Genomic DNA, 18,391 nt, shown 5'->3' on the forward strand with positions numbered 1-18,391 from the left:
TAAAGAAAATAATGCTGGTTGTTAAATGTTGATACATTGGCAGTTCCATTCTCTGTGCTGGGTGTGGATGTCTAAATCCCATCCCTCCAACCTGCTTCTGTGCCCACTCCACCCGGACACTGCAGCTGGGTCCGTTCTCTTCCCTGCATTAGTTTCAGTGTTACAAGTTTGTAATTCTAGTCATAATCAGGGAATGTGCTACTACAATTTAATGGCAAACCATTAAATATGCAGCCCTGGTTCTACTGAATGAATAGGACATCAAGGAAAAAGGGAAAGGTTTTGATTCTGTTCCTGCCTTTGTTTATAGATGCTGTTGGGTAATAATTTTTGGCTCAGCATAAACGCTTTCCACTCTTGTTCACTTACCTGTTGAAAACTTCGAGCTTTGGATACACAGAATGGGGCTGATGCATCCCATTTCCCCAAAATAAGCTTTTTATGCAATTGCAGCAGCAGTATTAATACATTCTCAAAGTTTTGGAGCAGGGTCTATAATTTATCAGGTGCCTTAAGACAACACATCCCAGCTGGTTGGTTGTCAGTCAGGAATATTCACTTGTACTCATAGAAGATGAAGTGAGAATTTGAGATCTAGGCTGAATTTTCCCATGTCACAAGAAAATTCAGAACTTAGCCTAACTCCACAAAGTTTTGCAATCAGCCCTTTATAAAACAGATTAAATTAAAAATCTAGAGCTGAGCAGCCCTCAGTGCTGAAGAAATGTGGGATGAGAATAAAAAGTTTTGGAATGCATTGCTTAACCATTTCTTAACTTATGCAGAGCTGATCAAAGCCACGTGTTTGAGAGGCTGGAAATGTCCTTCCATCAGGGATCATGGGATGTGCAGTCTTTTCTGGGGATCTACTGTGGCTTTCAACAGTCTTTTAAAATCACTGCATTTTTCTCTTTTCTGTCATGAGAAAAGAAATATTAATTTAAAAGTGAATGATGAGATTTTATATTAGAATATAAACATGTAGGCATAATTTTCATTAGGAGAGGGAAAAGTGACTGATTGTTGAAAACATCATAACAGGTAACAGTGTCTGCATCTTTTTTTGGGTCCTGCTTTTCTTTTTAGAAGCTGAGATTGAGAAGAGAGGCTGTTGTGGTGCCATTCATGTTTTTATTAATCATGAAAGGACTGCCCCATGCAAGCCATGTGTTGTGGTCAGGTGTTTCCTTGCTAGTCCTGAGCCTGCTGCTCGGGGACTGCCAATGCCCCAGGGTCATTTAATAGGAGGGGGAAGGTGTCTGCAATTAATCATAGAATGGGAAGATTAATTGCAGCACTGAGCTCAGAGAACCTCTCCTTGGACTAGATCATTCTCTTGACTAAGGCTTTGTAAAGCTACTGTAGGATCTGGACTTGAATAAACCAAACAGACCCACTGCTCCTGCTGAGCACTCACTTCTCTCCTCCTTGTCATGCCACCTCCCACGTGACATCTCTTTTGCTCATGGTAGATGTTGTATTTTACTGTAACAGTCCATCATGTTCAGCCTGTTTGAATTTCTGACCTCTCTTGATGTTCTCATTGGAAAGGAGACAATGAACCCCTTGGCAGCTTTCAATTTGAAAAATCAAAAAGTTTTTTATTATTCAAATGTAGAAATTTTTAACTCTGAAATTTCTAGTTCTCCTTTTCCTGATTACATCATCATCATGTTCTAATTGCATGTTTTCTCACTGTATTTAAGTGATCAGGCTCTGTTCCCTTTGCAGTGGGTTCTGTGAGTGGTAGGAGAGGGTGTCCTTGTGCTATTACCTCCCTGGGTTATTTAATGGAGGGTATGCTTGCTGTAACCATGCTAGAGCTGGCTGTTGCCTAAATTATGTTCTGCAATTCCAACTGCTGAAGGGCTGCCTTGAAAAGCTCAAATTAAACATAGGTAGAGAAAAAAAAATCCTGTCTCTGTGCTACAGCTCTGAGGAGGCCAGTGCTGCCCTTCCTGTACAGCCCTGCTGCCCTTGTGCAACTGCACAAAGGGACTTCTGGCCTTCGCTTTTAACTCAAACTTCTTTAACCACTCCAGATCTGAGGACAGTGCCAGAAGCAATGCCAGCACTACAGCAAGGAAATGAAAGATAAGGATTAAAACCCTCTTAAACTCTGTTCTCTCTGCTCCCCCTGGTAAATATATTCCTGCTTATATATCCAAATATGTATTCTCAAATTCTTCGACACAAAATCCCCGTGTTAGTTTGTGACTGGTGTGAGTTGACAACTGTCTGCTCCACACTCACATTTAAAAGCACACCCATTACTCTGGGTTGGAGCAGGGAAGCCCCAGGGGAAGCTTTGTGGCAGCAGATCCTCCACTGCTCTCACCAGCCTGCAGCTTCCAGCTCTTATCAGTGGTAAAATAGCCAAACCTGCCACTGTTTTGGAACAACAAAGAATCCTCTTCTTTTCTCATCTTCCCCTGCTTAAAGATAATCTCTTAGGGATGTTTAGACTGGAATTATGGCCAGATTAGGTTGATGATGTGAATTGTAATGCCTTCCTTGTAAACACTCCCGAGGCCACTCGTTTTGATGGTAGAACACTGCATATCTGTGATGTTACTGACAACTGGAGACAAGATCCCCCCAATAGTCCTTAAAATGTTTAAACCTTGGAGGATCACCTTAGAGAAAGCCAAACCAATTTCTATTGCTTGCATATCAAAGCCAGTTTTTCAGAGAACAGTTAAAGAAATCACAGATTGGCCCTTCCTCCACTTCTCCTTAATTGGGCCAGTTAATGCCATTAAACAGATGTCTTCCTCGTGCAGGTATAATTATCCTTTCCAAAGCATTTTCACTGATTTGCCTCAGGCTTTTAAGCACTGCAATTACTCTCTCTTTTTTTTTTTTTAATGCTAAAATTAATCTTAAGCCATTACAATTCCTATCAAAGCAGGAAAAATCAACTTCCTGAACTTTTACAATTATTACTCAGCAGTTCTAACAAAATTCCTTGTACCAGGCCCTATCTAGTTAAAATTTCATCCATGCCAGGCAGCCTGACAAGATCCACATCTCATTTTCCCGATGATCCCTAGTTAGTCCCCGAGGGATAACACTCCAGCCCTACTCCAGTACCAATCAAGCACCACAGAACAATTAGGGAGAGTTTGTATTATCTAAATGAAAGACTGAATTATGAAAATGTGAATTGCTAATTTTCCACTGAGGTTTTTCCATATGGGCCCAACAGTACTGGTGGCACCCAACCAGTCCAGTCTGTTGAGTTTTCTTTTTCCCCTCCCATCTTCACGTGCTCTTTTGCTGTTGTTGGAAATAAGATACTTTATAACTGTCTCAATTCTGAAGGACTTAAGCAAAATCTCTCAAGTATAGACAGTTAATTCATGCTCCCTTTTTTCCTGTCACTCCAAATGCATTTGGCATTTTAGACAGCAAGTAGAAGAATTCTGTGTTGTTTACTATTTTCACTGATGTTTTATGCAGGTCAGCTGCTTTAAAAGCAGTTTACAAATTATTTGCAGTATAAGAAGCGAGAAGAATAGAAATTAGGTGACAGATTCTCAGAATTTCTGCCAGTTTTGCAACTGTTAAGCATCCAAGCTTTTCCTGAGTCTTGCATTAAAATGTTGTGAAATAGCAAGCAAAGAAAAGAGCACTCCTTATTTACAACCTCTTCATACATGTTTTGAAATTAAATTTGGTACTGAATTTTATCACAAGTTTTAGACAGTTTTGCAGTAAACTTCTGGTTGGGTCAGTAACTTCATCTTCTGGATTTTAAATCTACTTTTTTTTTTTTTAACATCAACAACATAGATAACAAGCAGAAATAGTTATTACCTATTCAATTCTTAAATAGGAATTGGTGTCTCAGTGGGGGAGGGCAAGGGACAGTTAGTACATAATACAACAGGGGGATCAAGACAGGAACTTCTAGTGAACAGGATTTGGGAAAATCTTGGCATTTAGGAGAAGTGTTGCCTGGGTGAGGTCCTGAGATTTCAAATGGCCAAACAGGCTAAGTGGCATTAACTCCAATTTCTGACTTGCAGAAGATGATGGAGTGCATTGTTTCTGCCAAGGTTTTAGCTCAGTACCTGTGAGCAGAAATGAATTACACTGAAACTTGAATGACAAAGGCATCGATTAATACTTAGTTTTTCCTTGGATTTTTATAGAATTCAAATATTTTATTATTTTATATTAAGTTTTTTCATTTGCAGTTGAAAACTATATATTTTAACTGACATCTTTTAATAGTGATGAACAAAACTGGTAGCAGGGAGACTTCAGTACCAAATATCCAAATATACAGGAAAAATAGCCTTTATTTTTAATTTAAACTGGTTTTCATTGCTTTTATTCGTTTGACATTTGCTTGTGTGAATAATTTCATATATAAACAAAATCTCATTCAGTTCAGCACAACTACTTACATAGAGAGATAAAGAAATACTAATGGACACAACTACACAGGAAAATTGTACCTGTTAAAGTGCTAATTGTACTCAGGAAATCACTTATGACCTCTAAGTAGGTCTTATGAAGTCTTAAGGATTGAAAACTTGCTTTCTGGTCTTCTTCAGAAATGGGAACCACAGTCTTTTTTTCTAGGAGAGATGAGGTTTGTAAGTAAAATCTCAGCTACAAAACAAATCTTAACCTACTCTCTTTATCACAGAACACTCTATTTTATTTTCTCAGGGAAAAAAAAATGGTTATATGCATATAAATTCATTAAAATTCAAGAGAAGCCACGGTATAAATTACTAGTTAGAATGTGTTTTTTTTCACAACATGTCTATTTAGAGAAAAACACTTTATAACTCTCCAATTGCTCAACTGTTTACCAGATTTTCATCTAAGATATATTTAGTGTTGGTATTTGATAGAGATATCCTATAATTACCTGTGCTGTATTTGCTGCTTGTCTCTTTGAAGTTTTAATTGTAAGCGATGCCACTTTAGAAAAGCAGAATGCAGAACACAACTTTTATCCCCATCCTTGCACACTCAAAACATCCATTGTGTTTAACAGGAATTCAGGCGAGTCAGGAATGCAGAAAAAGCTCCTGTACCCTCTATGCAGACAGTTAAACAATGCAGTTGGAGAAACAAGTAACAGGAAAAAGAAATATGCCAAGAAATAATACAAAACAATATGTTTTCAGCAGACTTGATATAAAGTGGAGACTCTAAGGTGGAAAAATGACATTTGCTCCACAGAAGAAATGGTAGAAAGCCCTAATGCTTGGCTTAGGAACTGAGAATTCTAGATAAAGAAAACAAGAAGAGCAAGCAAATACAAAGTCTAATAAGGATATTAATGAGGGTTTCCATCTCAGTTCTTTATTTCTTGACAGCTGGGACACACACAAGCCTTAGGTTAGACAAAGTACTTTTCTGCTGCTACAGCTCAGCTGGTTTTGTGATTGGAGCTGACAGTCACAAAAATTAATGCCATGTTATTGACTGACAGATTTTACTCTTCATGCCTCTTATGACAATGGAGGCTGGGCAGGTCATAAAGGAATTGTGTCTGATGAAAACAGATTTTCTACTTACCATTAAATGAAGTTTCTTTCTGGCCTGGACTCCAGTATCTGTTCACTACATATTTTCATAGGCAGTGGACATCAATGCTTAAGAACTGTCACAGCAGAGGGCTCTGCAGATAAAAAGGGATGGACTAATGAGTCTCAACAAACACTGAACAATACTTCACTGTGTTCACAGAGAGGACGTGACTGTGGAAGGCAAAGATTTGTGTTTCTTTACTTTTCACAACCACAGGGCCTCTGTTTGCATGCAAAGCACTAAGACTTGTGTGTAGCCTGGGCTGCCCTGCCATTACCATACATCCCAGTACATCACTCTGGCTCCGGATGCTTAACCAGTCAGGACTCGGGGCTGTGAGGTTGTTGCCCTCAAAATCAGATTTGTAACCAGGTGTGCAACAAGCCAATAATGCAACTCTATAGAGAGTTGCTGATTATTTATCTCAGAGCTGCACAAGGCTGGGTGCTCAGTGGTGTTCCATGAATCAAGCACGGCCACTGGACTTTTCACACTATTATTTACAGGCAGAAATTCGGAGTTACTAACTTTCCAAGCACAGCCCCTGCATTATGATTGATTAGGAATTCCCATACAAGTTACATAACCCCAGTGAACTTCTACACATGCTCAGGAGAAGGGTCTTGACCTCGGCAGGGGTCTTTTTGACCTGTAGGCGTGATTTTTAGTACTATAATTAGCACAGTTCAGCTGTAGCATACATGGACTGTATTTTGCCAAGTTAGCAATGTGTGCATAGATATACATCATCATCTTTGATTTACTGCATCCTTGTAGCTTGTTAGTTCCTGGATGTCCTTAACTAGGGGATGCTGGCTGCTGCCTGTTCCGCTGATTTAGGCTCGAAAGCACACGAAGATCCTACATCAAAGAACACCCTGACTTATGGCAATTTTGATATACTAAATTTTTTGCAACAAGGTAACACCGCGGGCAAAGCCAGGGTTAAGGCGCTCAGCAGAGCGGGCTCCGCGCCTCACGAGGGGCAGCGCCGCTGCCCGCGCCACACAAAATGGCGGCCGCCCCTGAAGGAAGCGGCGGCGGCGGCGGCGGCGGCGGCGGCGACCCCGCCTGAGGGAAGGGACGCGGAGCCCGTCTCGCTTCCCGCCCTCCGCCCCGGTATCGACATCGTCTCCGCCGTCCGCCCCCTCCTCCTCCGCCTCCCGCGGTGGTGAGTAGGGGAGCCCGGTGCAGGAGGTCCTTCCCAGTCCCCGGGACGTGCAGCTAAGAGCCGGCCAAAGCTCCCCCCACCCCCGCCCGCCATTATGCCGGCGGGCGCCTCCGAGTGACGCGTCTCCTTCTCCCCCCTCCCGTCAGCCCATGTCACGATAGTCGCGGTTCCCCTCGGAGGGTCAGGGAGGGAGCGAAGGCCGCGGTCGGAGCCAGGGGGTGAAAATGAGCGAGGGGGTGGCTGGGGCTTGTCCGTCCCAAGGCATTCCCATGTCCACGCCCGTGAGTCAGAGGATCCCGGCTGGCAGAGACACTTGGTTTTGCTGTGTTGAGTCATTTTGTTACTAGGCCCGGAGCAAAGTAGCAGTAACATGCTCATAGATCCTGGTTTTCCTCATAGATAGGAATGACACCCGAGGGCAGCAGGGAAAGGTGACACCTGTCTTCCACGAGGGACACCTGCAGTCACTCTGGACTGGTGGTACTAAAAGTGAAAGGGAAAAATAAATCACACCTTGTTTTATTTTCAGTGATATTCGACAGGGATTTCCTTCACTATCGGAAGGATTGGTATCTTGAAACTGCAACCGGGTGCACTTGTGACTGTGACCGTTTTGTGCAATGCAGCTGTTGGCAAACAAATACACAGTATCTGTTCAGGAGCAATGAAATAATGATTCAGAGTTTCGTGTTTGGGGGGGGGGGGTGGGTGGGTGTTCTTAATGCCTCTCTGCTACTTTTTTTCTTTGTTTCAGGGTAACCAGCCAAAGAAGTTATGAATATCATCTGTGGTCTAAAGCTGCCGGGCAGGAACTGTGTTTTCTCTCATTTGGCATCTTTGAGCAAGCAGGGGAAGTGCAATAACCTCTCTAGGTCTTACACGGGATGGTGCCGAACTCACATCAACAGATTTAGATGCCAAAGGCTGGATTTGAGTGGAAATACTAGAAACTATTTTTTGACTGGAAACCCTGTCTGCCACAGAAACTTCATCAGTAAAGGACTGAAGTGTGTTTTGAATGTCCCAAATGCAGGAGTATACAGGAATGCACACCACAGTTCGGGAAGGTTTTGTGTCCAGTCTTCTCGGCCACAGGGGGAGAAGACCACATCCCTCCGGATCTGTTCCGTAGGGGAACTCCCACATCACTGTTCTGCTTGGAACATTCACATCATCAGGTCTCTTCGCACATCACCAGCATTTCAGGCTGCGCCAGTTCCTCTTTTCTGGATCATTGTTAAGCCAGCTCAGAAATTACTTGCCATCATTCTTGGCAGGTAAAATACTGTTACTTCGCTCTCAGTGCAAGACCCCATCATGCAAAGTGTGAGTTTGTGGAGGATGGCAGGTGTGTTTGTGGTATTGTTTGACTGACAGTTTGCTCAACAAGAAGGGTTTTTTCCATTTTCAGAGGTGTTGGGTGTATCTTTTGCTCTTTTCCTTCTCATTTACATGTGGTAGAGGAAGGTGAACCAACACACTGAGGGGCATTCCTTCTTCTCATGTTCGAGGGAAGAAATGGAGTGGAGTAGAAGCCAATTATAATATAACCTTCCATAAGCTGCTACATGAGATGAAACTATAACAGAGAATACAGCAAGGGCAGACACTAACAAATTTCTTTTTAACTATGTCCTAAGTTAACACTATTTGTATCTTACAGGAGCATAAGAAATTGGTGGAAGGCACTTCCTCCTAATAAACGGGAACTGTTTAAAGAAAGTGCAAGAAAAAATAAATGGAAGATCCTCCTGGGTGTCAGTAGCTTAGGAGTTGTATTTATCATGTTTTATTTTACTCACTTGGAGGAGACACCCATCACTGGGCGTGCTCGACTGCTGGTGTTTGGGAAGGAGCATTTTAGGGAACTGTCACAGATGGAATATGAAATGGTAAGATTTTAAAGAAAAAAAATTAAAATACTCTAGAACTGTTAATGCTTTTTTTTGTAGGTGATGAGATAACCCTGTTAACGAGATGGGCAAACAAACCTTGTAGTGTCCTTGATAAGTCTTGAAGTTCACACTCAAAACCCTGCTGAGCCCCCCCATCTGTTACCTTCTCCTCTTGTTCCCATCCTTTTTAAGAGTTCTCTTTCCATCAGGGGCACATTAAAGCCACATGACATGCATGTAACAAACATTTCTGTGTTACTGTGATTGAAGAGAATTTTGTAAAAGAAATATGGAAATCTGGTAGGATCTTAGAAGAACAGGTGTATGCTGAGATTTGTCTCAGTTTCTGAGCTGATTGCAGCATTCTTTGGCACTTGTCCTCTCTTTGAAGCTGTCACTTTGTAAGGTAGTACTCTCTACCTGCATTCTGTTCTTTTTTTTGTGTGTGTATTTGATTAGCTTGTTATTCTTTAATTGGCTTCTTTTAAACTGCCTATTTAAACTGTCCAGAACTAGTTTCTGTAGCTTTGAGTTCTGTGTCTTCTTGTTCTAAAGTCAGTGAAACTTGATAAACCATATCCAAATGTCACTATAGTCCTTTCTCTCAGATATGAGTTAAGAACAGAACAAGTACAAGGATATTTTCAAAATACATATTTTGTATAAATTTGCCCACCTTACAAATTACAACAGGAATATTCAGATAGGCAAAAATTACAAATTCAGATGGAAATTCAAGAGGGGATACAAAGGTTCTCTGAATTGTGATGCCAAGTTTAACTATGTTTAGAAAAATGCCAGATACAGGAGGCTGTAGCCTCCTGTAGTTTATACTATCTTATTTTTGATCTGTGATCAGTTTACTTTCTTTTAAGTTTATTATTCTTTTGCTTGTGGGTCTCAAAGGCTGAACTCTAAGGTATTGACATTGGCTATATGAAAGAAAAATGCATTGAAACTTAGTTTTATCTAAGTTGTATGTAGCCACTAAATTAGTTTACTAATTAGTCATTCACTGTGTGTTTGTTCTGCATGGCAGTCAGTGAATTTTTTTTTTTTCAGTGGATGGAGGAGTTCAAAAATCAAATGTTGCCTGAGACAGATGCAAGATACCAGGTTGTGGAGAGAGTTGTGGGGCATTTGTCTGAAAGCAATAAGGATGTTCCAGAGGTCTCAGCACTCAAGTGGGTGATTCACGTGGTGGATGAACCAGGTGTAAATGCTTTTGTGCTTCCAGTAAGTTGAACACAATGCAAACATTATTAATAACATTGAAACAGCATTTTATTTATGTGTCTTCCACTTAATTTTTATTCATTTTTTGTTTACAGAATGGGCAAGTGTTTGTTTTCACTGGATTGCTCGATGCAGTTTCTGATATTCATCAGCTGTCATTTATTTTGGGACATGAAATAGCTCATGCTGTGCTGGAACACGCAGTAAGTTTTTAAAGAAAGTTGTCTGATATTCTTAAATTATTCTAATTACTTTAATTTTGATCATATTATACCAACCAAGTTTTCAATGTGACTCTAATTAATGAAAAATGGAATTTGAAATGTCTGGTCCGCTACAGTAGATCCCTATTATTGGTGTAATACTTAATAACTGTCAGAAGGCCTCTACTGGTCCCTGTTAGCACAAAGTCTGCCAGTGTTTTTTTCACAGCTGCACAGGTGGATTATGGTTCACTTTTAACAGTCATGTAGAACTTGGTCTGCAGATGCCTCTCTCATTGCTCAGATATAAAGAACTGGAGGTACTCAGCAACTCAATTTGTTACTCCTATACTTGTTAATACCTACAGACGTGGATATACTTAAAAGATTATCCTAAAACCCATAGTGTTTTTATTATAGTTACACACTGGTTTAGAATGTCAAACTCTGGAATGCCTGGAGCTTGATTCTTGTGATTTTGGGTGAGCAACAGTTCACAATGTTGTTTCTTGGGCTCAGTTGAGCCAACTACCCCTTTGAACTTCTAAAAAATGCATTTCTCATAGTAAAAAGAACTTACCTTGTTTATGTGGAACCTGTGTCACCCAGCTGGCATAAAGAGAACTATTGCATGATCCCACTTGTAAGTGCTCAGATCAATTTGTTCCATGTCAAATAGAGCTCTGGAAAACAGAATAATTTCAGTTTATTTTTTCAGGATCTCTCAGATTCTGAAATGAAAGCAGTGCAGCAGAAAACAAAAGATAAATACATTATGTCTACTGTCCCCTATTCCCATTAGGGATCCTGTCTCAGTGATATCTGTTTCTTCTCAAATTAATGTAAAGAATAGTCTTTGAGGTCTCTTTATAGATTTTTCATTCCAACTGAGGTGTTTCTTGGACTTTTTACTGAAGAACTCTCTGTATGTCATCCCCATCTTACCTCCAGCTTTGTGTCTCTCAAATAGGGTGATGGCCAGATGTGTTTGCTCCAGCTGTATTCCACAGCTGCTGTGGATTCCAGACTGAAAGTACCTTGTATCCAACTGGATTTTTTTATTTGTTCAAGCAGGGAATCTTGTGCCCTGTTCCTGTAGCTGCACAGAAAAAAACCAAATCTGTGATTTTTAAAGTGTTTCCAAATTCTGTTGTGTTCTAAGGAAATGTCAGACTGTAAGGAATGAAAATGGGACAATCTCTGTTTGCAGGCAGAGAAAGCCAGCCTGGTGCACATCCTGGATTTTCTCTCCCTCATCTTTCTCACCATGATTTGGGCCATCTGTCCTCGGGATAGTTTGGCAGTTGTTGGCCAGTGGATTCAGAGCAAGTTGCAGGAGGTAAGATTGGCATTTTGTGTTATCCTCCCTGACTTCCTCAGAAAGACATTTTTAATCTTAATTTTAATGATAATTTTGAATCTTTCACTACAGTAAATAGTATGTTTGGGGAAAAAGGCAAGAGGAGAAATATAAGCAAAAATTAATATTTGAGTATGTTATTGAAGGAAATACATTTTTAAAAATCTGCTTCTGCTGTGGTTGGTGCTGATTTTCATTTGTCATCATGAAGAACTTTAGATCTCCCTACATGACTTGGTTGAGCTGCACAGGCTCCAGGTACCAGCTGCCAATTAAGGCAGATGATTATCTTTTAGAAATGTAACTTGCCCTTTAAAGTTATGTATGTTAAAATGACATGTTTTTCTTTTACCTAGTTGTTAAATTGTTCCTAAAGCAAATAAAATATATGGAATTGTTTAGATGTAATGGTAGTGGTAAGAATGGTTTCCAAGATTAAAAATTTGAGAATCTAAACACTCCTTAAGAGTGTTTAAATCATGCTGTAGTAAAACTTGCTGAAATAATCTTTTCAGCCAGCATATATTCCAACAAAGTAAAATTCAGAGGCTCTGTGGTGCCAATTTTCTTCCACAGTCTAATTTTCTCTCTGCCTTTGGACAGTTACTGATTCATTTATTTTTTATAAAAGTGTGTTTTTTAAAAATAAATTTTGCTTAGATCATAAAACTTGAATCTGAATTTAAGTGAAAGAGCTCTTTGATTACTTGGACTTGATGCTTTTCCTGAGATTTCCCCCAGTTCCTCAAAAAGATGAAATTAAACAGAATCAATCTGTTTTGGTAGCTCTTATGCTAATGAGGAGATATGTGGATTCTGAGCATAAATTATCTCTAAGGAGCTGGGATATTTTGTACAAGTAGCTGAGAAACCAATACATTGATGAACACTGGCCAGCATTTTGAAGAGCTGAATTTGGCAAAGAACGAGTGTGAATCAATCCTGAGACTGCTCATAATTCAGACAGCAAGATTCCACTCCCTGTCAGCATCTCTTCTCCTGTCCTGGGCTAACTGCATGGATATTTGGGAATCATGGACTGGAGCTGTGCTTTAGGTTGCAAATGGAATTGAGGTTTAAGCTCATAGTGCTGGTGTGCTGTGAGAAACATGTCTCATGCTGTACAGCAGTGTCCTGGGTTAAAAGGCTGATCAAACTCACCTTCAGTACTATTGATGTGATTGATACCTGCAGACCTTTCACCCCAAATGAAAAAGATGCTGAATGGAAAATTTCATTTCTTTCAGTCCCCCGGGAGTGCAGCACCTGTTTGTTTTCTCCATTCAACATTTGCCTCTTGTGCTTCCAGGAAAGGGAACCTTTCTGCAAACTTTCTCAGGATATTTCTTGTCCTCTTCTTCCATAACTGTATTTTGCTTTTTAAAGCCTTAGCCTCCTACTCTGTGAAAGGGTTATTTAAACCACATTGCAGTACTTGCTTCTCTCTGTATATTTGTTTTTCTCTTATGTCCTAGAGGCTTAATTTTTTGACCTACTGACTATTGTGTATTTTTTATTATTGACTCTAAGTAGTTCTTAGTGATTCTTTGTAGGTCTTTGGGCATGTGAGCTCCAGTTCTGCCTTTTCCCCAAAGGCTGGTGGGTTTGCTTTCCTTAATAAATTGTTAAGTTTCCTTATGCTGTTCATCTGTGGTTGTTCTTTAGTCATGTATTTCTGAACTGAAGCATGTTGGCTTTGTTATACAGCAGCAGTTATTTTATATGGGAACTAAAGCTAGGAATTATTCTTGGAATAGCTCAAGGCATAGCTTTGAGTTTTGCTCATGTCCTGCACATAGATATGTACAGCTGCAGTGCTCCACACTCCTTTCCTTGTCCACCTCACAGATTTGTATTCCACAGACAGCTCTGGTAACTGATTTGAAAACTCAAATCCCTCTTATTATGTCCAGTTTCAGACAAGGATTTTAGATCAGAGTTTGTGGTTCTAATTTTTCATTCCAGCACATTCACAGAAGGTTTTTTAAACCGTTTCATTTTTTCAGTAGCAGATGAATAGTAAGTACTGTGTGTGAGATGACTCTGGACTCTTTTTTATGTAACCCATTTAATTTCCTTGTCTAAAAAATATTTAATAATTAAACAAATAGTTTATTTGGCTAAGTGGGAAATGCTTCAGGAATACATGACAGACCAGCCAGGGGCATCTTTGCTGTTTAGTGACCATATGTGCACCTGCAGACCTGGATTTTCGAGGCAGTAGAGGTATGTGTTCCCCTTCCAGGAATGGCTTTATCATCAGAGGATTTAAAAAATATATTTATAATTGCAATATTTAAGGTTTGTATGGAAACCAAGAATTTAGAAAGTGACCTCATATAAGTGCTTACTTATCAACCAGAGTATTTGGCTTTAAAAAATCTTTAGAGGATCAGCTTTGGTTGGCTTCTATTTTTGACCTAGTAAAGAAAAACTATCACTGCTACTTTGGAAAGAAGCAAAAAGTTACAGTTACCTTTCTGTACTCAAAGGATTGGACCCCTTCTTTGGTGCTTCTCTTTTCAAACTGGTTTGTGTTGTTTGGGTTTTGGTGGGGTTTTTTCCCCCTGAAACTTATAAGGATTTCTGCATGGAAACACTCGTGGCTACATCCCACACTGTGCACTGTTTGCCATGCAGAACAGATGATACCAGGCTTAAAGGCAGTCAGCAGAAAAGTTTAGGGAACCACTGGAATTTTTACCTACAGTTGCTACAACAAAAATCTTGGTGTCAATAAAAGAGTGAAGTGAAAAAATTCTAGTGTAAAGTTGGTATTGAGCCTTCAGTTGCTGCAAAATGGGACTGGCTGGTGAGAGTGGCCATGAAAATAAGTGTAATTTGAATTGATTTCCACTAAATACAGGATCAATGAGTTACATAGAATGGAATTAAAGATTACATTAAGAAAATTAATACTGATCGTGTACAATGTGAACAAGATAGATAAACCCCTTTTCTTATGGGCAGGTTAGAAAGGCAGTTACAATGCTCCAGCTTTGTGCACATTCAAACCCAAAAACAGAGCTTTGATGTGCTTCTTTCCAGTTCATGTTTGACAGACCCTACAGCAGAACACTGGAGGCTGAGGCTGATAAAGTGGGACTTCAGTTTGCAGCAAAGGTAACTGGAATTGGTTGGTTTTATTACCAATGTTTTCAGTTTCTGTTTAAATTGAAGGGAGTTTCACACTTCATACAGAGGTAAGCTGTGAATTTTTGAAGACCTGTAGATTTATGAAGTGGTGGGAAATAAAACAATTTTTAGGGAAAGACAAAGTCACGCTGCCTAATTGCAGGTTGTAAAATGGAAGTTTGTAAAGTTGCACATTAACTGCACAGTGTATTTTCTGTGTAGTTTATTACTATTAGAAGAAAAACCCACATATTTATAACAAGGAGAATGCTAAACCATAAGTTGGTTTTAATTGTGTGTAAAGATTTAAACATTTAGCCTAAATGCAGCCATAGGAACAGTGTAACTTTGCTGAAGTAAGACAAAAATTTGGCCAGAAGCTCCTCAACATTTTTCTCAGAATTTATTTTTTCAGTTACTTTTTTTCACCTCCCTCTGGATTTTAATTTGATATTAAAGAAACTAAACAAACTTTTTGGTTTCTAGCAAAGTGCAATATAGAGCAAGGTGTCAGATAACAGTGAGAGCAGCACCATCTAGTGTTAATATTTCATAAGGAAAACTTCCTTTTCTTAATAATTATTTGTGTTTCTTCAAGGAAGAGTTTTAAAATTAACTTTGATTTTGAGATTGAAACTGCATTTTTAATTTAAAGTCATTTAAGGGAGTAATACAACCTATAAAAAAACCTATAATTGCTGTGTTTGTGCTCAGGGTTTTGTGATACCAAAGATTTAGGGCCATACCAGAAAGAAATAAGCACAGCATTTCTCTACTTGTGCAGGTAATCTTTTTTTTAATAATCATTTTAAGAAATAAATTCAAAGAATAAAGCACCACTACTGTATTTTGGGGTGGGGGGGGAAGAAGTAATTTTCTTACCTTCTGACAACTTGTAGTCTTTTATTTTCTTAACAAATAGAAGTCAGTGTAAGAAATCATGTTATTTTTTTTCTCCTTCACTTAGATGCAAGAATAAAGGAGTTTGTTAGTGATACATAAAAGCTATTCTAAAAGTTACTGTTCCGTGACTTTCTGTGGTTAAATATATACTTCTGTGGAGAGAGTCAGGAATTCTGCAGAATTACTGTTTTAATCTCTTATGGGTTACAGAGATCACCCCTGAAAAAAACACGTAATCACTTACAGAAATGCCTTTGCAGCTCATTTTTAGAGCTATTTAAGGTTGAATTATTATCACTTACTATTTTAGACTCTAAACTTCTTCCTGTAAATTTGCCTATATCTGTGGAGATGATTAATTTCTTCTGCTGTACTTTATGTAGCAAATATAACTTAGAATTCGCAGCTGAGGGTTTTTCTGAAGAAATTTCATAATTCAGTATCTATTAGAGTGTGTATTTATTAGATTAAAAATTCAGTGGTGCCCACATTTGCTCTCTGTTTTCAGGCCTGTGTGGATGTCAGAGCGAGCAGCGTGTTCTGGCAGCAGATGGAACTGGCAGAAACCATCCAAGGGCAGCCCAAGATCCCAGAGTGGCTTTCCACACACCCTTCCCATGAGAACAGGGCGGAGCATTTGGACCGCCTGATCCCACAGGTGAGCAGAGCTGATCCCACAGGGGAGCAGAGCTGATCCCACAGGGGAGCAGAGCTGATCCCACAGCTGAGCAGAGCTGATCCCACAGGTGAGCAGAGCTGATCCCACAGGGGAGCAGAGCTGATCCCACAGGGGAGCAGAGCTGATCCCACAGGGGAGCAGAGCTGATCCCACAGCGGAGCAGAGCTGATCCCACAGCGGAGCAGAGCTGATCCCACAGCGGAGCAGAGCTGATCCCACAGGGGAGCAGAGCTGCAGGGAGCATCTTTCCCTCTTAGGAAGGTTTGATGTTGGTTCAGGAGCTACTTTGGGATTGATTCACAATCTACACTTTTATCTTTCTCTTCATCCTTCCACAAATTCTCTGCTACAAAGCTCTCAACCTTAAAGGTTTTTTTAAATGAGGAAAATTATGATAGCACAGAGAAAATGTAATTACATTCCAGGTTTGTTTTTTTTTTTCCTGACTGATCATAGTCTTTGCTTTTGAATGGCCTTCTCCTATAGATGTGACAGTGTCAGGATCTCAGCCACTCTTTCCTCGTTTTTTTCCACTTTGGAAGCCAATTTTTAAGTTGGATCCCTAAACTGTGGTGAGTTCTCTTGCTTTTGTAGCTTTGCCTAGGCTGTCAAATAGAGAGTGCTCCATCCTGCCCCCTCACTGCTGTGACACTGAACACACCTCGAGTGGGTGAGCTTCAGAAGGATGTCAGATCCCCAGGAGAAGATTTCCTGAGAGCACATTAGGGAGCAAATTTTACTTCACTCCAAGAAACTTGAACTAATTCACACAATTGCCCATCAATCTGCAGCCTTTTCCCTGTGCTTTCTTTTGGATTTCCTCTCAGAGGAATGCCAAGTGGAAAGCTACTGGGGGATTATCTTAGTTTGATGTGCTACTTGCTGATAGCTTAAGGACAGAGAACTTTAGAGGTTTAGTAATCTTAGTTTGCTTATTATTTCTTTAAATGTGGGTGTTTTAACTACAGAAAAATAAAATGGATTTTTTTGCCTAGTTTTTTTCGTTTTGAAATAGAATGTTAAAGCACCTCAAAAGCACCTCAAAATGACACTGTTTTTCAGCAGCTAAACTATGTTTGGAAATACTTTTTTTTTTTTTTAATTCTCAATCACCTAAAGTCTTTCTCAGTTCCAAACTGTAAAGACAGTTGAAGATGTATTGGCAGAGAGAGCACTAAAATGTTGAGGTGTTTGCTGACTTCAAAGGAGAAAGAAAGGTTTTCACGAATCCTTTGATGAGGATGAATCAGTAAATATTCTAAATGGTGGCAAATCAAAGTCAGCGTTAGGGGTAGGAGGCTGGAGACTGGCTAGACTGAATATTTAAAATTAATATACACAAAGTCTGTACTTTGCAAAAGCAGGTTATGACTTTTTTAGATGGATTTTTAACACATTAGAGCAGCTGAATGGAAAATGATACTTGTTGTGGAGCCGTAGTTTTAGGTAGATTGAACATTAAGGGTTCAGGATTGCTTATTTTCATATAGTTGCTGACTGGCTTATAAAGAGGTAACGAAATAAATTAGTTCTTGTGTTCTACACCTGGCCTGTTAAATAACTGAGCAACTGTGTACAACTGTTATTTCTGCCTTATCTCTAATAGTTTAGCAGGTGGAGCAACTTCATCTTTTTATGGGTACTCTCTCTTCCAAGAGCAAGGGAGGCTGGGAAGTTTTCTTCCAAAAGATGATTGAGGGGGACATGTTTTTGTTTGCCTTTTACCTTAAACATTCTTTGGAGTAGGATGAGAAAAAAGACTTCCTGTCTTTAACAAGTTGACTAAGTAAGTGAAGTTGGCACTACAAATGTGGAATAAAGATGAAAGGAAGTGTGTAGAGGTGTTGTTGGAGGCTTCTTGTCTGAGGCATTGACTCCCTTCATCTGGGAGCTGCTGCCTGGAGGCTGCACCTCAGGCATTTAAAGGGAATCCCAGGGCATTATTGTTGTTCAATATTGGCATCTTTTTGTTCAGTTGTTCACATACTTAAAGCTTTTAGAACAGTATTTTTACCATATGTTAATAGCCATTAGATATTCAGAGCCCAGAGAGAGAAGCCAGATTTCAAAAAAGGCCTTTTAATCTCTAGTATCATTCTGTGAAGAAACTGGTACTTCTTAAGACTCAGTATCAGATCCATGGTGAGCACTGTTGTGTTCATGTGCTGCTGGTTTTGAAGCTGAACTGGTTTTGGGGACAATACAATGTCTATTGTTAGACCAGCTACTGTAGCTGGGACAAATTGGGACAAG

At 39.7% G+C, this 18,391-nt stretch overlaps 1 protein-coding gene and 1 long non-coding RNA gene across 9 annotated transcripts in view; one reads left to right on the forward strand and one right to left on the reverse strand.

The window, feature by feature from the left end:
* Positions 1-4,323: 4,323 nt before the first annotated feature.
* LOC135419053 (uncharacterized) lies at positions 4,324-6,372 on the reverse strand. 4 transcript variants are annotated; one of them, XR_010432801.1, is made up of 3 exons: positions 6,185-6,372; positions 4,889-5,647; positions 4,324-4,589 (listed from the first exon to the last, which is right to left on the reverse strand). It is a non-coding gene; the product is annotated as an uncharacterized LOC135419053 (long non-coding RNA). The 4 variants fall into 4 exon arrangements; XR_010432799.1 differs by having other exon boundaries at positions 4,889-5,060; positions 5,545-6,372; XR_010432800.1 differs by having other exon boundaries at positions 4,889-5,417; positions 5,545-6,372.
* A 233-nt stretch (positions 6,373-6,605) lies between these two features.
* Positions 6,606-18,391, forward strand: part of OMA1 (OMA1 zinc metallopeptidase) — a 47,427-nt gene continuing 35,641 nt past the window's right edge. For 4 of the 5 annotated variants that reach the window (XR_010432797.1, XM_064665128.1, XM_064665125.1 and 1 more), the window contains exons 1-8: positions 6,606-6,727; positions 7,482-8,004; positions 8,391-8,619; positions 9,685-9,858; positions 9,954-10,061; positions 11,272-11,400; positions 14,470-14,544; positions 15,968-16,117. Coding sequence is in view for 4 of the 5 variants with exons in the window: in XM_064665128.1 (XP_064521198.1) it covers positions 7,502-8,004; positions 8,391-8,619; positions 9,685-9,858; positions 9,954-10,061; positions 11,272-11,400; positions 14,470-14,544; positions 15,968-16,117 (1,368 nt within the window). In the remaining variant the exon portion in view is untranslated. Of the gene's footprint in view, positions 6,728-6,898; positions 7,009-7,481; positions 8,005-8,390; positions 8,620-9,684; positions 9,859-9,953; positions 10,062-11,271; positions 11,401-14,469; positions 14,545-15,967; positions 16,118-18,391 lie in introns of those variants that run through there. The other variant, XM_064665126.1, reaches the window with a different exon arrangement.

Source organism: Pseudopipra pipra, chromosome 9 (assembly GCF_036250125.1).
Source record: "Pseudopipra pipra isolate bDixPip1 chromosome 9, bDixPip1.hap1, whole genome shotgun sequence".
NCBI classification, from domain to species: Eukaryota; Metazoa; Chordata; class Aves; order Passeriformes; family Pipridae; genus Pseudopipra; species Pseudopipra pipra.